At 39.8% G+C, this 19,644-nt stretch overlaps 1 protein-coding gene across 2 annotated transcripts; it reads right to left on the reverse strand.

The window, feature by feature from the left end:
- Positions 1 to 17,372: 17,372 nt before the first annotated feature.
- timm29 (translocase of inner mitochondrial membrane 29) lies at positions 17,373 to 19,488 on the reverse strand. 2 transcript variants are annotated; one of them, XM_046415735.1, is made up of 2 exons: positions 19,235 to 19,488; positions 17,373 to 18,371 (listed from the first exon to the last, which is right to left on the reverse strand). In XM_046415735.1, exons 1-2 carry the CDS (start codon positions 19,338 to 19,340, stop codon positions 17,698 to 17,700), a joined length of 780 nt encoding a protein of 259 aa, XP_046271691.1. In that variant the 5' UTR covers positions 19,341 to 19,488; the 3' UTR covers positions 17,373 to 17,697. The 2 variants fall into 2 exon arrangements, with proteins under 2 accessions (XP_046271691.1, XP_046271692.1); XM_046415736.1 differs by lacking the exon at positions 19,235 to 19,488 and adding an exon at positions 18,614 to 18,732.
- Between the last annotated feature and the right edge of the window lie 156 nt (positions 19,489 to 19,644).

The following is a 19,644-nucleotide window of genomic DNA, read 5'->3' on the forward strand; positions in this document are numbered from 1 at the left end:
ATTACATGCCAATAGTACACTATTAAGTTCATTATCAGTAACTTGCTTCATTTGAGAACTGCTGTGTTCCCAGTCTCTCCTGTGATCCAAAAAGTCCTCTGACTGATTTGGAAATGGGAATGGGGAATAACTGAAAACTTCCTCTACCAATACCCAGGTAAATTATTATCACTCCCTATGACTCCCTTTTGTTTTTTTTCTTGTTCCTCCAATTAAATGTTTGAGCTTCACTGTGTGGTAAGATGTCAGTGCAGAGTCTGACACTGTAAGGCTGTGTTCACTTCCACTTTCCAGCAATCACCAGCTCTGGTTTGGTCAAAATAATCCCTTAATTCACAAAGTTAGATATTAAAATATTCTTGCTCTACACAGTGTTTTTCTCTGTTGCTTGACCTTCTTCCACCATCTTGGCTGTTTCATATCAAACCCATCTCCTATCAGATTAACAGTTGTAATCAGTGTGACACAAACCAGAACAGATGGCTATATGTATGTATTAGAGGGGTATCAGACATATCTGATAGGGCAAATAATAATAATGGCATCTTTTTTTCTTTTTCTATCCTTCTTATTCCCCTTGGTCTCTTCCTTCTCCTCCTTCCTCCCCTTCTTCCTCTCATTCTTCTACTCCTTCTTCTTCTCCAGTGATTACAACAGGCCCCCAGAGGAGTTTGTGCAACAGGAGCATTAAATATGTTTTTCAATGATTTTTCCATCATTTAAACACTGTTGAATTGATACATTGAATCAGAGTTCACTGTACATTAGAAAACATGTTTATGTCTGTACATGGCTAACATGTGCAAACATTCATAATCCTGTGAGCATATACATCTTAAATTTCCAAGTTAAAGTGGACAAAATACACACATTTGGGTCCAACTATCTGCTGTGTTCTAAATGTTTAATTAATTATTAAATGTGAGCATTTTGTCCCCCTCAACTTGGAAATTTGAGCTGTTTTGTCCTTTCATAATTCATATTCCTGTATCATCTGGATGTAGTAATGTAAGTGAAACACTAGAGGTCTGTCTGTGTTCATTATATTTTCACATTGTCAGAACACTGTCAGAAACAGTGACATCCTGTAGAGTATGTTACTGTTTGTGAGAACCACCCCGACAGAAAAGTGGTATCGAAAATGGATGGATGGATGGAAATAACACCATTACACTGACTGAAAAGTAATAGAAATTCACTGGTTACTCAAATGAACAAATAAACCAAAAAGAATGATAATATATATGTAAATATAGACAAAACACTACAGTTTGTATTAATATTCTATTGACATCGAAATAAAACATTCCTGTTTGCCACAGTGTCTTTTTTGATTCTACCACTCAGTGGTGCCAAAGCAGAAAGTGTGAAGTAATTGCTTAAAAGAAGGGGTTGAGTATTTTTGACAAATATCCTTATTTACTGTCTTTTCAAGGGTGAGGTGAAATCAGTAGTAGCCTATCAACCTCATGTTTGTGGGGCTGAATTGTTAGCCTAGCTTAGCATAAAAGCTGGAAGTATTTTGTGTCCAAAGTTCAAAAATATGCTGATACCACAACCAAACCTAACAGCATAATGCCATTTATTTCGTGATGAAAGTCATTAAGACTTTACTTCTTGTTCTGTTATTTTAATAGCATATTTAAGGCACTTCTGTGCACATCTGAACATCAGTTTTTAAATTGGCCACAAGTGAATTAAAGTACAGGTCTTAACACAGTTAAACTCAGTGGCGATTTGTCAGGTGGATGCAGTAATACTCTATTTGAGGAGGCACAGTAATTGAAAGTAATTGAAAGGTCATGGTAAGCTGTGTTGCTCCTTGCTACCACTCCAGTTTTAAAGTATAACTATGCTCCATCTCATCCTTGACATTCTCATGATGCTGGTTATTTAACGGCCCATCAATTTAACAAAACATCTCTTAGGGTAGAGTCTTTGTAGCCATTTGAAATAAATTTGTGCTACATATTTAGGATACAACCTCTATTGAGCATATTCACAAATACTGACTGACTAATACTGGCTTGACAAGCAGTTACACCAATTCTGTTCTGCACTTTATTTTTAATTTCTTAGCCTCAGTTCTGTTATATCAACATCATTACCTGTATGTTTGGGTCTACAGTGCTGATACATTCTAGTTGATGAAATAGAAATACATTAGCTAATATGAACACAATAAAAGACTATCCATTTATTATTGGTCGTATTCCATCACATAACATGGTGCGCAGAAGTCTGTTGTAAGAAACTTTGTGTGTTGGTTGTTCAGCTACTTGTGTGCAGTTCATTAGTTGTTCTTTTGATTTGTTTCTGAGCATGATGATGTGGACAAGTTCTGTCCTGTTCATCCTGTTTACAAAGCCTCTTCATCCCTCTCCTGCAGTCCACCCTGGCTCATGAGTGATGCTCTAAATTTGTAGCAGATAGAGATGCTTTAACATTCATTGAATGTACTGTGTCTACCTGTGCCCCCTTCTTTGTTGCCATATTTTCTTTTTTTCCCCACTCTCTTCACTTCTCACGGCATCATGACCATCACAGATCACAGTTGTCTCTGTGTTTTTGTCTATTTCCTGTCTGAGTGATGTCAGTGGCTGGTGAAGTCCTGGGAAACAGGGTTTGGAAGCTAGCGAGGTCAGAATCCAAACCACCATGTGCCTGCTACAGGAAGCGTCTCAATCCCAAACCTGACTCCAAAGCTATTATGTGGTAGGTCTATCTATCTCTCCCTGCATAGCTGGCTGATGTACCATTAGGATAGCGTCATTGTATTGTACTACTTAGCCATTTAGCCATGTGGAAAGAGTCGACTTCCAGTGGGTGGAAGAACTCCATGTGGGCAGCTGAAAGAGTGCAGAGTTTCAACAGCTGAGGGTATGCACAGTATAGAAAACGTATGGTATGATGTAGTAATTCTGATACAGTTTGACATGTGGTGAAAAAATTTGGACAAATGAATGAAAGGTTGATAATCATTTTTCTACATTAACGGTAGATCATAGAGAATTATCAGTAACTCTGGAGTTCCCCTCAGATGTATAAAGCACTGTTGGATCTTTGTTATTTTGACTATTGATGGTTACTGTCAATGTCAAGTGTGAGCATCTTCATTTTCACACACATGGGATTTCCTGATACATACTGTAATATCCAGTAAAGTTGTGCCATTTTTTTTGATGAACAACATTATCAGATCAATGGTTAATTAATCATGCCCTGCACAGCTGTGTGACACGTGGATTTTTACCAGGTACTGACTGATACATGCTTAATATGTCCATCACATGACAGTTGCTAAGGACATTCATGTGAGGAGGAACTGTTCTGTCCTCAGTGACCTTTCCTCTAGCATCACCCTCAGGACAGACACGACATTTTTAACCACTACTGCTGCAGCTTCGCCCCATCTAACACGATCATATCAAGATGTGCAATGGTCTTTTCATCCTGTAGGGGTCAGGAGCAGGGTTTAGTCCTGAGCACCTCATGGATTTAAACTGTCATGACCGGGGCTGTAACCAGGAATTAAACAGATTTTTCATAGTTCAGTTCAGTTTACTGACACCCAAAGGACAGTCTGTATCATCAAATTTTCTGTAAATTGTGTTTCCCCACATGAATGTCAAATGCTGTTTCAAGGCTTGATCGCAAGAACAAAATCCTGGAGTGAAATACTAAAATTATGTGAGATTTAAAATAATATTATGATGTGATCATTATATTATAATTCTTGCAATTATATACTGTGATATTATTAAACTATAATAATCATAATAGTGTTATAATGATGAATACTTTTGCTGAAATCTGAACTATCGGAATCAGATAACGTAACGATCACAGATCATATAAAAATTATTTGTGTTGTGCAACTCTTTTTTTAATTGAATGATGCCTAAATGTCCACTTTGTTAACACATGATAATTAGGATAATTTGGATAAATTTGACATTGCAAACAGGACATCCTACTCAATCACAACAGCCAAACATTTCAGTGCGACAGTAAATAGAGAATATCACAACTGACACGCGTTGTTCGTGTCAGTTGTTATATTACGATTATTATAACAATTATCTGGACATCGTCTGACTGTGTTACAGTTCAGTTAACCAGGGCTAATGTCTAACACTTGTCTACTCCTGTGATTCTGACTCAAGCCCATCAGTCTCCTCAAAATTATGTTTATATACAACAAAATTAGGAAACATAACATAATTAACATAATTAGGAAATATCATAAGGATCAAGTAGCATAAATCCTGATACAGAATATAGCAGTAAAATATTCACTGAGAGTATTTAAGTTGTTTTCTGGAACATTTAAATGAACAATGGATGCTTGGCTATTCTCATTCAAAAAGCTTTTGTTTCCTGAATCTTACCACAGACAGGAGTCTGAACTCAATCTGTGATTTCTGTAGTTCTGCTCTTACACCTACCATCCACCTCAGACACCTCCTTATGAGCCCAATGCAACACATAAATGTAGTGTCTCATTCAGTCAAATACACACTGACTCAGAACATAATCCAGGCAGCGATTATGTTTCCTTTATAAATATATCTGCTGCTGCAAACAAGCTGTATATAAACGGGATTTCTAGTAGACAGGGTTGGGTCCATGGTGCAAGCCAGTTCTTCCTTTGTTGTTGAAGAGTGGTTTTACTTGCGGTGTGTAAAGGCATCTAACTCAGTGACCTTGTTACAAAGCCTAGAGGCAATACACTCACACACGCACACAAACACACACACACATCTGCAACTTGGAGTCATGTTGCCTTATGTCATCTCCAATCTTCCTGATCTCCTAATATGTTATGCCTTTTTTTCCTCCACCAGACATTTCTCCTTCCTGCACTTTCTCCTTGTATCACTTATTTTCTGTCACTTTTTCTCTACAGTCTCTGTTTATTACATTTTTTTATTCACCGCTTGTCTGAGCACTGGTCTGACTCTCTACACCCTCTTCAGTAGCTGTGATATTGAAGTTTCTAGGGTTAAATTGGTTCACTATGAAAAATTTTTGTGAACCAATAGGTGAACATATCAAAAAATGAACATAATAGGTACAGTGTTTGAGACATGAGACAAAGTATGCAGCAACATTTTGTTCCAAAATCTTTATTTTTATCTTGATTTCAATACATTTCCTATCAAAAAGCACCTTAACCTTACCACAGACAATCCATCTACTGTGTAGATGCAAACAGCTGATACAGATGATCGAGGCAGGAAGCGTGGCCATGCATGGACACGGTTGTCATTCATCGACCGGCGAGTTGACAGCATCACCAACCCACCGACAGCGATGAATGTGGACCGGAAACCTGCACTGGTAGAGGACAGGGTTTCTCCCACTAAGGGTACGTAGATTAGGTAGGAATGACAGATGGATAAGTGGACCTGATGAGCTCAAAATGTAGTAAGCAGCCACATGTGATTATATGTATTGTAAGCAGTGTTGACCAGCCAAAGCTGCTTTGCATGGCGACTAAAAATGGCATTGGCAGACCATCCATTTAATAATTTTGCAGAGGAAGAATAATTTTAGCAACCGAAAGCTGTTTTGGTGTTCCTATACCCTTTAAGACAATGAAATAAAAACTTAATTTTGAGAGAATTTACCATAGTACTAGCAACCACATCCACTCAACACTGTCTTTTGTAACACTATAATGTTTCACAGTCACTGCATAAGAAAACATGCTACAATTATAAAATTAGCCATAATGACCAAATTAGTTTTAACAAGAAAATCTAAGAGAAAGTAGGTAGGACTTTACAAAACATTTCTGTACACCTGTTATGTGCTCAGTGGAGCTAACAAAGTCCTGTCAAACTTCCTGGTTAGCTTCTGCTCCATTAGCTTGCATTGCTCTTCATAGTTTCTTCATCAGTCTTTCTGAGGAGCTGAACCATTTTCCTATGGATTTGTTTCTATATTTCATGATAAATGTCCATACGTAAGCTAACAAATGTCCGTTGTTATGGTAAGTATATTTTGATCATCCTTGACATTTGAACAAAGACAAAAGGCAATTATTTTGTTAGAATTCAACAGTAAAACAAAGCAGTCAAAAATTCAAGTCATTAAAGATGGGGAAATATTATCTTGCCACAATGAGGAAAGCTTTGTGGTCATAAAAAAATTCTTCTTGTTATAATGAAGAAGTTCATCTTAGCTTGCGTAAATTGACAGCTTTGTTACAGTTATGAGTCATTAAGATGTTTTAGTGATAAAAAAGAGAGAAAAAAAGAGAAAGCGACCACATAATGAGGTGTTTTACTATAATGAGAAAAGTCAGGGAAAAATGTAGCAGATGTATTTGGCAATGGTAATACTATAACTACTTGAAAATCATTTTGGACTTAACCTTGAACCATTATTTAACCAACCATTGTAAACTTTGCAGGTAGATTCTAATTATGACTACTGTTCATGTCTCATTTTTTCAGATGGAAGTTATCTGATGTCTTTTCAGTATCAGAGAGCCAGGGGAAGCGCAGGTTTGACAAGTCCAAACGCCCTGTTATATATACCTGTGCATGCACACATGGTGGTGTGTGTGTGTGTGTGTTTCAAACTGATGTGAGCTCAAGTGTAAGGGTACACTCAACACTCGATGGTTTCTCTGAGTCACAAACTCACCGACAGCGTTGAATGTTCCCCAAGACTTGAAAAACTCATACTGACAGCGAGCTAACAAACAGCCTGTACTCCAGCTCTACAAGGAGTGGACAGCCGTGACAGGTCTGACCCAGGAGGACGCTAAAACAAGAAGAGACAAGAGCTCTGCAGGTGCACGCACACATTTTAACCAGAAAATCTACTAGAACCAGTTGGTATATCTTCCATTTTTTAGGTTTTGTGTGTGTGTGAGGTGGACCTTCTCAGAGGTACTCCAAACTGTTTCAGTCTAAATGCCTAAATGTGTGTGATATCATTCAGAGATAGTAGCTTTGGGGAATTATGGCTCAACTTTTTGCATCTATTGGATCAAATAACATAATAATGACCCTATAGGCATCTAGTAATAGAGTAAAACTAAACATGTCAACTAAGGGAGGGAGAGGGCTGCCATTGCCAAGATTTGTCTGAGAGGCGGCCCACAGTCTCAGGTTTGGACCCCTGGTGTAGAGGATATTTATATGTGTCAGTCATAATGATGTGTTTGTTGTTAATACTGCAGGGAATTGTTGAATATCACTTGGTTAAACGCAAAATAAAAATGGGACTGCCTTTTGTGTCGTTTTATTGTCTATAGTGCATCATGATGTAATACTTTAGATTTCAGTTGGACTTTTACACTATTAAAATACCTTTTTAGGTTCTAATCTGTTACTAGTTAAGACCATTTAAAAAACATATGAAACAAAGTTAACACAACTAGGCGATTTGTGACCTCACACACAATTATGAATACTATGAATACCTGAGTGAATGAGAAAACAACTAAGAAGTCAGGCACACTGTTCTACCAGTGCGGCTCTGCATTTATGTCAGATTCAGAGTGGACATGTAGTGCTGGAAAACCTCAGCCTAATAACTGGATTGATGTCTCTGGTTTTTCTCAGCATCTGATTTTGAATGCGATGTTTGTTTCTGTTTGTATTCACAAGTTTAACTTTTTCCACTACTGCTTTGTCTTTTTGCTTAGCACTACATCACATGGTTCAAGGTTAGAGCGACTCACCTGCACCGAACAGTTGACATCATGACTGCGCTGGGCTCCACATACAGTTGCAGCTGAAATACAGTGCAACAGATATTTGGTTACTACAGGTATATACAGCTTGTACATGAGTCAGTTACTGCTCAACACATGCAAAAGAACTTGGAAGGAAATACAAAAGTATATATAAAAGTTCCTACCATTAAATTACTTGTAGTACACCGCTTATTGTAGTATTAAGTAAGTGTGTATGAGTGTGTGTGGTCACACAGGAAAACAAAAGCGCTGCAAGGAGCTTATTGTGTTAACTGCTGTTTGGTTGATTGCGTGATGATGGGGGTGGGGGGGGGGAGGAAGGAGAGTCAAGGGTGAGTGGAGAGAATAGGAAGGGTGGGTGGGTGGTTGGGGATGGTGGGAGGGGTGGCTGTCTGGGTGAGAGGAGTGTTGATCGATTCCAGGCTTGGTATTTTCCAGACAGGCTGAATGGTAAAGGTTAAAGGTTAGCTGCTCTTGTTTCCTATGAAAGAGAGGCTGTCTGTGTATGTGTGCTTGTATGTGCATACGTGTGTGTCTGTGTGTGTGTGTGTGTGTGTGTGTGTGTGTGTAGGTCTATATTTTTGTTGTGATTGTATGTTATTTACACAACTTACGTTTTAGCCATTTTCAAAGAGGCTTTAGTTAAGACTTTGCATTTTATTATTTTTCAAAAAAGGTTTTTATAAAGCAAAATGAAAGTCTGTAATTTCAGCATTCACTTGTGATTAAATACCTTGGAGAAACATAATCAAAACTCCTTGGCATTTTCTCTTAATGGGATTATATTCTGCACTGTCCTCACCTCCAGCGGACACAGTTCACTGCTGTTGTGTACTATAAACTTTCAACAGCATCTTCTATTGGATCCCTGTTAACATCCGGTGGGGCTGAAAAACCTGTTTAAACCTGCCAGCTACTTTAATAAAAATTCTGGTATTTTACAGTGAGGATCTGAACTGCTCAACACTTTGAACTCCAACAACATCTAACACTTATTGTGCAGGCAGGTGGTTGGGTGTCTTGCTCAAGGGCACTTGAGAGAAAACTAAAAATAGTACCGGCTGCTGCTGCTGCTGCAGGGATAAAATCTGACACATTTGCCCTCCACTACCATGCGTTCGCGTGTGTGTGTACTGTTTGCCTGTCTGTTTGTATTCAGCTCCACCCAGACTGTGGCTGCTCACATAAATACATTGCATTGACATGGTGATGACAACACATGCACGCACACACACACAAACAATGTCTCCTCAAACAAGAGATGGATCCTTATGGAGCATGTGCATGGATATTTGTGACCACATATAAGCCTACTCACACACTTATAAACACACACACAGATCCAGACAGGTAGAAATGCTTGTTGTGGCCCCACAGACATTGATGTCTTAATGCCCACAGTTCAGGTGACAACAAGCAAAATAAGCATTTAAATCTACGGCCTCCACACACACACAATAAGTAAACACAGTACAACATGCCAAATGCATGAATATATATACAGTCTCTCTCTCTCTCTCACGCATACACACAGTCATCAAAATCACATCTATAGAATTTGCTTGGTTACTATTGCTGTGTATGTGTGTGCATGCATGGCTGCGTGTGAATGCATGTGTGTCTGAATGAGAAGACAGATTGTGGCGGCAGGACTGTGAGGTAAATATAAAGGGGGGGAGGGTAAAGGGAGACGCAGAGACATAGGGTGTGTGGTGGTGTGGGGGGTGTATAAGTGAGTGAGTGGCGGTCCTCCTCCCTCCCTCCTTCGCTCACTCTCCCACTCACTTGCTCCCCCTCCCCCACCTGGGACTTGAACCCATGACCCCCCGGTGAATGAGTTCAAGGGAGGCACCGCCATTACTGGGGAAACTGCTGCTCTATTTGTGTGTGTGTGTGTCTGAGTGAGAGTGTGTTTCGAAGTTCGCCGGTGTGTGTCTGTTCTATAAGTGTGTGTAGAAGAGTGTTTATGGATGAACTTCCTGTGTGTTTTTTTTTCAGTGGGACTTCTGAATTTGAGGCATGCTATAACAACAGTATATTGCATATAGATATTTGGTGTGTGTTTGCATGTGCAATGTCGAGGTAATGAGAACAGTGATGGCCCTTCCCCCCCCTTTGCTGCTGGGTGTGTGACCGAGTCTGCATCTCGCTACCTGGCCCAGACTGGATCAATACTTTAATCTAATTGTCATTCACTTCCACTGGGACAGCTAAACACACACGCATACAACACACACAGCACATGCAACATGCATATCTATACAGGCAACATATGTACCCACACTCTTAAAAAGCAAACGTGCACAAAAAAAACAGCAAACAAACAAACAAGCAAAAAAAAACACATACTTCACACACACACATACACACACACACACACACCCAGCCAGTCACATGAGAAATCATGAATGAAAATCCTCATTGTGTGAATGCACTCGCTGCTATGTTAGCATGCAGCCGTGATGTCCTTTACTACATCCACTTCCATGCTCAACTCGCCACTCTCTCCCTGCCTCTCAGGGCGTTCCTCCTTGGCGTTGCATCATGCATGCACATCAGTGTCAGCAAACATCCGCTGACACACTGTCACATCGCATTCATGTCTGCCAGCAAGCAGCCTCTCCCACAAAGTGACAATGGAAAGTAGATGTCAGGGCTGCTCTGGGATCAGCGCCCTGCTGCATGCATAAGAACCAACCTGGAAAAATGTAGGAAATAAAGGTGCAAACTGACTTACCCAACATCCTCTTCTGCAGGAGCGGTTGTGTCTCCGTCCCTCTTTCTCTGCATTCCTCTATCTCTATACCTCCTTCTTTACCCCTCCCATTGAAAAGCCAAGGCACCACACTCTCTCTCTCACTCTCTCTCTCTCTCTCTTTCATCCTCAGTTTTTCTCTTTTGCTCATCATCTTCTCTCCAAATCCCCACTCTTCCTCACTTCTCTCCTTCTCCCTATTTATCTTCCTTTTTCTCCTTGTCTGTTGTTTATCACACTCTTTCCTATTCTTTCTTCCTCTCCAGTCGCTCTCCGGTGTCTTCTTCCTGCTGCTGTAAACTGCAGACTGTCTGGCGAGAGGGAGCGAGGTCGAGAGAGAGAGAGAGAGAGAGAGAGAGAGAGAGAGAGAGAGAGGAGCAATGGGAAGTGCAAACCAGGACACACACAGCCTCTGTCAGTTTGAATGAATATTGTGCACACTTGGCTTGTCTCTCCTCCCCCCTCTCTTTCTCCCTCCCTCCCTGTCTCCCTCTCTCTATCAGACACCCCTCCTCCACCCCTCTCTTGCGCTTTGCCCTCCTTCGCTATCTCCTCCTCCCTCACTGCTGGCTTCAAACATGTTCACACTCTAAGACTGACTGACATAGAGCTGCACTTAGTGACACCTCCAGCACACATACGCACACAGTCATGTTTCCATCACTTCTGGGGACATTACATTGACTTCTATTCATTTCCTGTGGGCTTAATCACCACCTAACCTTAACAATAAACATTAAATGCCTAATCCTAACCCTTACCTTAACCTAACCCTAACCTTAAAGCAAGTCTTCCCCACATATTTAATACACTATGTTGTGGGGACTCACACTTTGTCCCCATAAGTAAGGCAGGTCCTCACAAAGTGACTGTGTAAACAGATTTCTGTCCCCACTACCCCAACCACAGCTACAACCCACAAAGACACACACACACACACACACTACTCTCTCTCTTGGACCCAGACAGTTAACCCTTTTCATGCAACCGTCCATCTTGTCTGTTTGTATTTATTATCATGTTCATAGTAGATGTCGGCTCCCAAGCACCAGTTAGTGTCTTTTTATAAACATGCCTGGACAAAGTCTCGTTGTATAGTGTGCTAAAATGTACAGCCTACTAAAGTTTGTAATCTGTAGGATCATTGTATCATGTAAATTTATATTTTCATATGTGAAATACGAGATTTCACTTCCACATGTATGTATATTTAGAAACATGTATGAATATGTAACCTTACCACATGCAGGATTCCTCATTTTCATATGTGACTTGTTGTCACATTTTGTATGTAAATCATATATAAAACTACATGTATCAAGTATATTTATTATCACATGTGAAATTTGTTGCACATGCGCTATTATGAGTTTATTATTTTAGGTGCATGCACGATGAAAGCATCATATCTGGATCTACAATCACATGTTGAAAATTGTATCATGTGATACTATGTGTGGAACTGACATTCATTTCACATGCCAAATATGTGTAAATATGACATCATATGTGAAATCTGACAAACCATTTTTGCCTCTGGGTGAAACAGTGACGTGTGTGTGTGCGACTCAAACATGACAATGTTGTGAAAATGATGTTTTACATTGCACACATAATATATCTGAAAATCACATGTAACTATATCGTGTGAATTCATTACACATCACACTGCATACGTGTGAGACAGATCTGAATGCTGTAATTATATTATACATCATGTGAAATGTGAAATACAGTCAGGGTTCTGCATGCAAAATGTTTTCAGGCGATACAAATCACATATAAAATATTTGAAAACCACCTGTGCTTATGTCATGTGAATTTTGAATGCATGTGAAAAGTGCTTTAAGGAAGGAAGGAAAATGAAAAATGGCTCAGTAACATGTTATCACCTGAAATGTTTTTGCCATAACAAGTTGTTTTTCATTTTATAACAATTTATTCTAACATTATGTCATGTTCCCATCACTTTTGGGGACAGTTATAACAGTAGTTGTTATAACGTAAAACATTTTACACTTATTGTGTTATGTTATAACAGATGAATAGTATATTCAAGATTATAGATTATAACAATTTTATTATTAGAACATGATAAGTTTGTGTGTTGTGATAATGTGTTATATCTTGTTATAATGTAAAAACAATAAACTCACCTTATAAAATGATGCTGATTTGTTTTATCTGCTTTTTGGCAGGGCAGCAATACTCTGGTAAACTTATATATCACACATGAAATATCAGAAATCACATATTGTGTGAGATTATCACATAAACAGTACAAACCATCGTAAGACCTGCCTGAAAGTGCAACAAGGAATTTCTGTGACATCTAACAAAGGTGTGGGTACAACCGTTCATGTCAGGTGAATCTCTCACATGTGAAATGATTCTCCAGCTCAGATTAAGTACATGGAATATGTTTCACATGAACAGATTTGTGACGATAATGTTTAAGTCTGAATTTTTGTCGAAACCCAAGAAAACTTTTTTCGTAAAATAAGTGTGTTGAAATTATCTTACCAATGTGTTCCAAGAACACAAAGATATCCAACCAAATAGAAATGGCAATATTTTGCTTCCCATTCTGATATTTATTGAACATTTCTTTAAAAATGCAACAGCTCCTCTAATCTTGTTTGCTTCTGTTTCTTCAAGATTTTCTGATGTCCACACACAAGATGCTGTTTGAATCTACAGTAATTATTCTCCACACATCCCAGTCTGTAGCTGGTCCAATTCAGTTATATATGTGATTATTTATTTTTTTTCAAATGTTTCTCCAAGTGTATCTCTGTTTGTGTGGTTTGCATCCATCAATGCCGCCCGACACTGCCCCTTTTACTTGTATTTTCATTTACACCGTTCCCTTACCATCCTCCATCCTCTGCAACTTATCCCCCACTCTCTCCATCATCCTCCCTCCTTCCTTAGTTACATATTGATTAGGTCGCTGAGTGTGTGTGTGTATGTGTGTATGTGCATATGTGTGTGTGTGTGTGTACATACAAGCCTGGTCCTGCAGTGGTCAATGAGGTCAACATGGTGGCCAGACAGACATCCCAACCCCCTTCATTATGTTTTTCTTCCCCCAGCCTCCTCCATCACCTCCTGCTCTCCCTTCTCAGGGACGGTGAGTGCTGTCGAGGTAAAGGAAGCGCTGAACAACGATGTCAGCATCCTCCATGAACTCACCCAACAGCTCAGCTGATAGCAGCTGACTGAAAATGAATGCAGCAGCTTGCAGTGTGTGCCACACCATCACATCATGTGCTTGAAGTGTTCAAGTGGCAAGAAGTGAGTGAAGCTAAGAGAGTTTTAGCACTGAAAAGAACATTAAAGGTGCTGTCTATGTCGAGATATGTGCTACGTCATGTCCTTGTAATGCCCAGTTCAACCATCCAAACACCCGAATTTCCTCACAGGAAAGTCACTGCAGTTAAGAGTTTCTAAACCATTAGAAAGAAGGGAACTGAAATACCTTTACATAAGATCAATGAATAAAATGTCAGAAACAGGCATTTACACATGTAAAAAGGCTGTAGATTGTTCTCTGAAGATGGTCAGGTGATGGTTCCTCGCCCCACCAATCTTGTCTTTGCACTGAAAGAAAAAAGTGTGTTTTTCAAACACCACCTGACAGTGACCGCCCTCACTGACCCCTACGGCTGTCTGTGTGGAGGAGGGGGCAGGATGGATGGGAGTGCAGGGGTCGATAGAGGTCATAAGGGAAAGATGGAGGGAGATGCACACAGAGGAAGCTTGAAAGGATGCAACACAAGAGGAAGGCAACAGAGACAACACTGCCATACAGTCAGCTTTTTGCTGTGGTAAATACAGACAGATATAAGATAAAATAATAACTGAAGATGATAAACAGCTCTTATTAGAGAAAAATATGTTATCTTTTGACGTTGATTATGTGACACATAACAATTAGTCTCCCTGAGTCCATAATGATTTTCAGCCATGGCAGCAGTGTGGCTCAATGTATAGTCAGTCAGAGGGGTCAGTGATTCTAACTACTACTTTGGTACTGGTGGAAAGATCTTAAGTATGTTTAATTGTAATGAAATTCTGCATAGACACTCATGGTGCAGAGGATGAATCCTACAGAACTCTCCTTTAGAACCATCATGAGGTTCACATTTTGCCTCTTACTGTTGAAAGAATTGCCATGAAATTTGGTCCAGCCATTCATGTTCCATGCAGGATAACTTGTATTCACTTTGGTGATTACAAAATTACATCAGGAGAAAATTTCACTTTGTCCAATTACCAAATACCTCAAATACTAATGACATTCCCATCAGCCTCAAATTAGCAAATGTCAGCATGCTCACATTCTGGATGATATGGTTAACATGGTAAATATTATATCTGCTAAACATTAGAATGTTAGCTTGACTTTAGTCTGGTTTTTCCAAATGATACCAACCTTCCATCTGCATGTACCAAGCTGTGGTTTAACATGTGTGTATGTATGCACAAAGTGAGAGCCATGTAGCTAACATGGATAGCGAAACAAATCTGCCAAAAGGCAAATATAACAAGCAGACAGAGTAAACGGTCACTGTATTCTTGCTCTTTGCACTGATCATGAAACTAAACTCTTCCGTTTCTTATGCTGGAAGAAGTTGCTTCATGATCAGTGCAAAGAGTAAGAAAAGTACTAGTTGGACATGTCCACAGTCCTAGGATAATAGAAGTGAAAGCTCTGGAATAGGACATTGAGGTGAGATTTATTCATCTCATGATGGCCGAATTCCAGACCCATCCTGACTTATGGGATGTGAAATTGTGGTTATTAAGCAATGTGCAATGAACAGTGTTGGCCTGAACTCATAATTTTAATTTTGTTATTTATTTATCTGCACTGGAGCACCATCTGGTGGCTAAATCCTACAACACCACTACTACTTGAACAGCCTGAACAGAAATCGAGTAGCAGATAACTGAGCTCACTATTGAAAACCACACACTGGCCCCTGACCTGTGACTTCCTCCAGGTGACATCTGATAGCCCAGGCCAGCAAGTCAGATTGGTTACATCATGAGTTACCTTTGACCCCATTATGGTTTCATGTCCAAGGGGTCAGTGTCAATGTGATACTCCCTCACAGGGTATGTGTAGTGCCGACCTAATGGTTTATGAATCTACAGTGTAGATTGTGTTGTGCTGTGATGCAAGCTTACACACTTTAAGGTAAGAATAACTTCCACAAAGTTATACACCTCTGCGCACCAGCCACGTTGCAGTTTACATCCATGTCAGTTTTGTCACATGGTGCAACATAAGATGCAACAACAGTCACCTGAAGCTCAGTGTCATCAAAACCAGTAAAGGCTGCGGTGGACCACAAAGCTTTAAATACGGTTGTTGTTTCAGAGAAGCTACAAATTCTAAAACTTGGATGCTTCACACACATTTTCAGCCCAGCAGCACAGAAGATGTACACGGTCAGCACTGTTTCAAAGTGGACAACTAAGATTAGCATCACCACTTCAGTATCTGAGCCAATGGGATATATGGTCACAGTCTGCCCTTCTGTTCCTGTCCTGAGTTATGGTGTTGAATACTGGGAAGAAAACATTATGATGTCGCACTGAAGTAGGCCTTTGACCTCCTGGATATAAAATGGAGCTTTATGTCCAAAATACTACTCTCCGTGTCAGCCTTTCACACATCACACCATGAATTGATCAGATTACTTTCCAGAATCGAGCCCAAGTGTCTCAGCATGGGGCAAGCAAAATATTTATTTTGGTCATTACAACACACAGTGGCAAACACATATTTATAGTACAGTTTATTTTCTCCTTTTTTTTTTAATTTGTTGAAAGTTACAAAAGATTGAGAATCCCTGTTAGATACAATAATGTAATAAAGTCATAATATAACATAACAGTGAAATGATGTTGAATGATGATTATATCAGTCACAGGGGATATTTTACAGCAGAAATACTTTTGGTACATTTGGTACTTCAGGCACAAGTTGCTAATTATACATATTTATTTTGACTTGAGTATTTGTGCTTGCCACAGTTTTCTGGTTTCTATCTGATTAACTCCAGGAATCATATTTGAATTTCTCAAAACCAGGACATGATGACGAAAGCAGTTCATTGTGATGTCATGAAGTATTTTGGTTATTTGAAACAACAGAGGTAAACGTCAGGTGTTGGTGTCAGCTACTCACAATTTAACACAGCAGACCTTTACGGGAGAGACATAGTGTCACATAAGACTGTGCGATATGACCACAAACTCCCTTCCTGATGCAGGTTTAATATCCAGATCTGTCACAATATGGCACATCTTCCGGAAATTCAATGAATAAATGTTCATATGAAACGACCATGTTGAAAGGCCTATTTCTGTTTGAAGCATTCAGCTGTATTTTTGTGTAATTCTGCTGACTCTCTGTACTGTCTGACATGGTTCTTTTAGTCTGTCTGTAACTTTCAAAGTACAGACAGACTTTTGTGACAGACTTAGCCCCTGCTTGAAGCACGAGCTCCTCATTTCATCTTGGCTGTTAAGACTTCTTCTTCTATTCAGTTATCCTGTTCAATCTCCTCCATGCTTGTTTGTTTGCCTTCATACAAATTTCCTGCCTGCGTCCATGCTGTCTACTGTCACATGATATATCATCACTTCACAGAGCCGCCGTTTCACACCCTCGGGTATAGAAAATCTAGCAAAATGCAGCAAAGGAAAATGTGGGTGGAAAATATAAATTAAGGTGATGACAACAAGGCTGCCTGAAAGAAAGTGGGTAAACAGAAACAGAAATCAAACATTGATATCTAACTTAGTTTTGCATCTTAAAATTTCCTAAAACGAAAGGTCAAAGGCCTGTACAAGTTGCGATGAACAAACAGCGAGACATCTGGAAATGGTTGACAGATTTATTAACATGTGGTTTGCATTATAAATGACTTGTGATACTTTCTGTGATAGAAAAAAAGCAAGAATAAATTAAAACAAAACTACATTTGAAAGGGCTACTTTTACTTTGATGAGACAAAGCTGAGTATTTACTCTTTCCTTGAAGGTTTGTGGTGGTGGTAAACAGTTTGGACAGTTCATAGCTGAAACATGTGTAAGGTAAAAGTGGTTTGCTGAAACCAATACTGCATAAAAAAAAATTGTGAATAACAATAAATTTGTATCCAGCATGTTTGTGCCTGCCGGGTGAGATGTCTGCTCCACACTGCATTTAGGCTTGTGTCTGTTCCTGATTCACTGGTTTTATTGTACTCTCTTCACTGACACTCTCCTGCTTTCTGTCCACTACATTTGCTTCTTCCTCATCCTCCATGGTCACTGCAAACCAGGACTCTTTATGTAACCTCTCGCTCCTTTCTACCTCCTGAACACTGGGTGGTGACGTTCCCTGCATGTGTGCTGGTAGGTGCTTGAACTCTTCCTCGTTCACATCATAGTCCTTCATTTTTGAGTCCAGGATCCACCAGCGGCCAACAAAGCCTACATCTAGCACCCTTTGAGGGAGCTCCCTCCAGGGCACTGACAGATTGGAACACTGGGCTTCGTACAGCGTGACGTCTGGGTCGTAGTCCCTTCGGTAAACCAGAGAGAGAAGGCCCAGGCTGATGTGGCTGAGCTGGCCCTGATTGCGGAGCTTCACTAGATTTTGCACGTGGCCATCTGAGGTAGCATTGCGGATCCACGGTGACAGCAGGCCGAGCTGGATGGAGCGCTCCAGCAGGGCGGCTTCAAAGGACGACCGGTCAGGTTTCGTGTAGAAACAAGCCCAGGTCCCACCCAGCAGAGTCATGTATACAGAGGCTTTGAATGGTCGCTCCCAACTGCCAACAACTATCTCCCGACATGCCTCTTTGTAGTCAGAGAGCAGGCTGCGACACCACACACCTACAGAAAGAAGGAAAGATACAGCATGAGAAGCCTGGTGTCCAACACACACATCACACAACACACCCAGTCAAAAGCTATCATGCTACGTCAACATAAAGTTACTGAAGCATCACGAGCAATAACATCCTAGTTTCAGGAATTAATCTGTATATTAAACTCAACTGTTAATCCCTTGCTATTTCGATATACACACATAATAAAATTACTTTTCTCAGCTTTTACTTCTTATAAATACATACATGACATAAAACTAGTAGGCTAACAGTGAGGGATTTTTGACAGAATTCAGCCATGACTGAACTGACTTTCTACACTTCAGTTTTTATCAAGCTACAAACACACCTGCAATAATTACCCACTTAACTGGTTTACTGACCGAAAGGAAATTTGTTGCCAACTATTTTGATAACTGTCTCAGACAAAATGTAAAACATTTGCTGGTTCCACCTTCTTAAATGTAAAGATTTCCTGCTTTTCTTTCTTTCTTTCTCCTGTCATTTATTACATTAAACAGAGTTTGGGTCTGGGACTGTTGATTGACCCAAAGAAAAATATGACGACATTACGAATAATGGAAACCTATTTTAGTTACCATGAGAAGTCACCATTTACAAATACATGACGTTAGCTAATATTTGCAGATTACTGTGATACAGCAGCTACACAAGTACTGAAAACAACTGAGAACATCCCTTATAATGTTTGCCTTCTACAAATATCATTTTACCATTTAACTGAAGTGAGCAGTTGGACAGAGTAACGTTAACGTAATTAAAGTCAAACCTAGCCAGTGGTGTATCTGTAACCTTAACTATTAACTAACTAGCTGACATGCATGACTCATGTGCTCAGTTTCTCACCCGCTTTACTGTTTTTCAGTCTTTCCCATCTGCTGGTTGTAGCAGGAGCCGCTGCTGTTTCTGCCGCCGCACAGAACATCCTACTCACTACCCGTAACGAAGCCATTTTACCAAATTGTACTCACTAATACGGTCACCTTGGCTCAGAAATTACATCCTACTTGTCAAGTGAACAGCTCACATGGAGCCAAAATGGCGCTCAGATGGTGAATCGGTTTTAATCTTCCGACAGAAAGCTGTACCTCGCAGTAGTTCCGTTTGCTGGCACATGAACAGACACAATTACACAACACAATTATGAAATTTTGTGTTTTTGTTGTAGTTTTGACCTAAATTGGAAATGTATCACGCTGTGAATTACAAAGAAGTATACGTTGTATTTTAATCAACAAACCACATTTCAAATGAAG

The sequence above is a fragment of the Scatophagus argus genome, chromosome 16, assembly GCF_020382885.2.
Source record: "Scatophagus argus isolate fScaArg1 chromosome 16, fScaArg1.pri, whole genome shotgun sequence".
In the NCBI taxonomy this organism is placed as follows: Eukaryota; Metazoa; Chordata; class Actinopteri; family Scatophagidae; genus Scatophagus; species Scatophagus argus.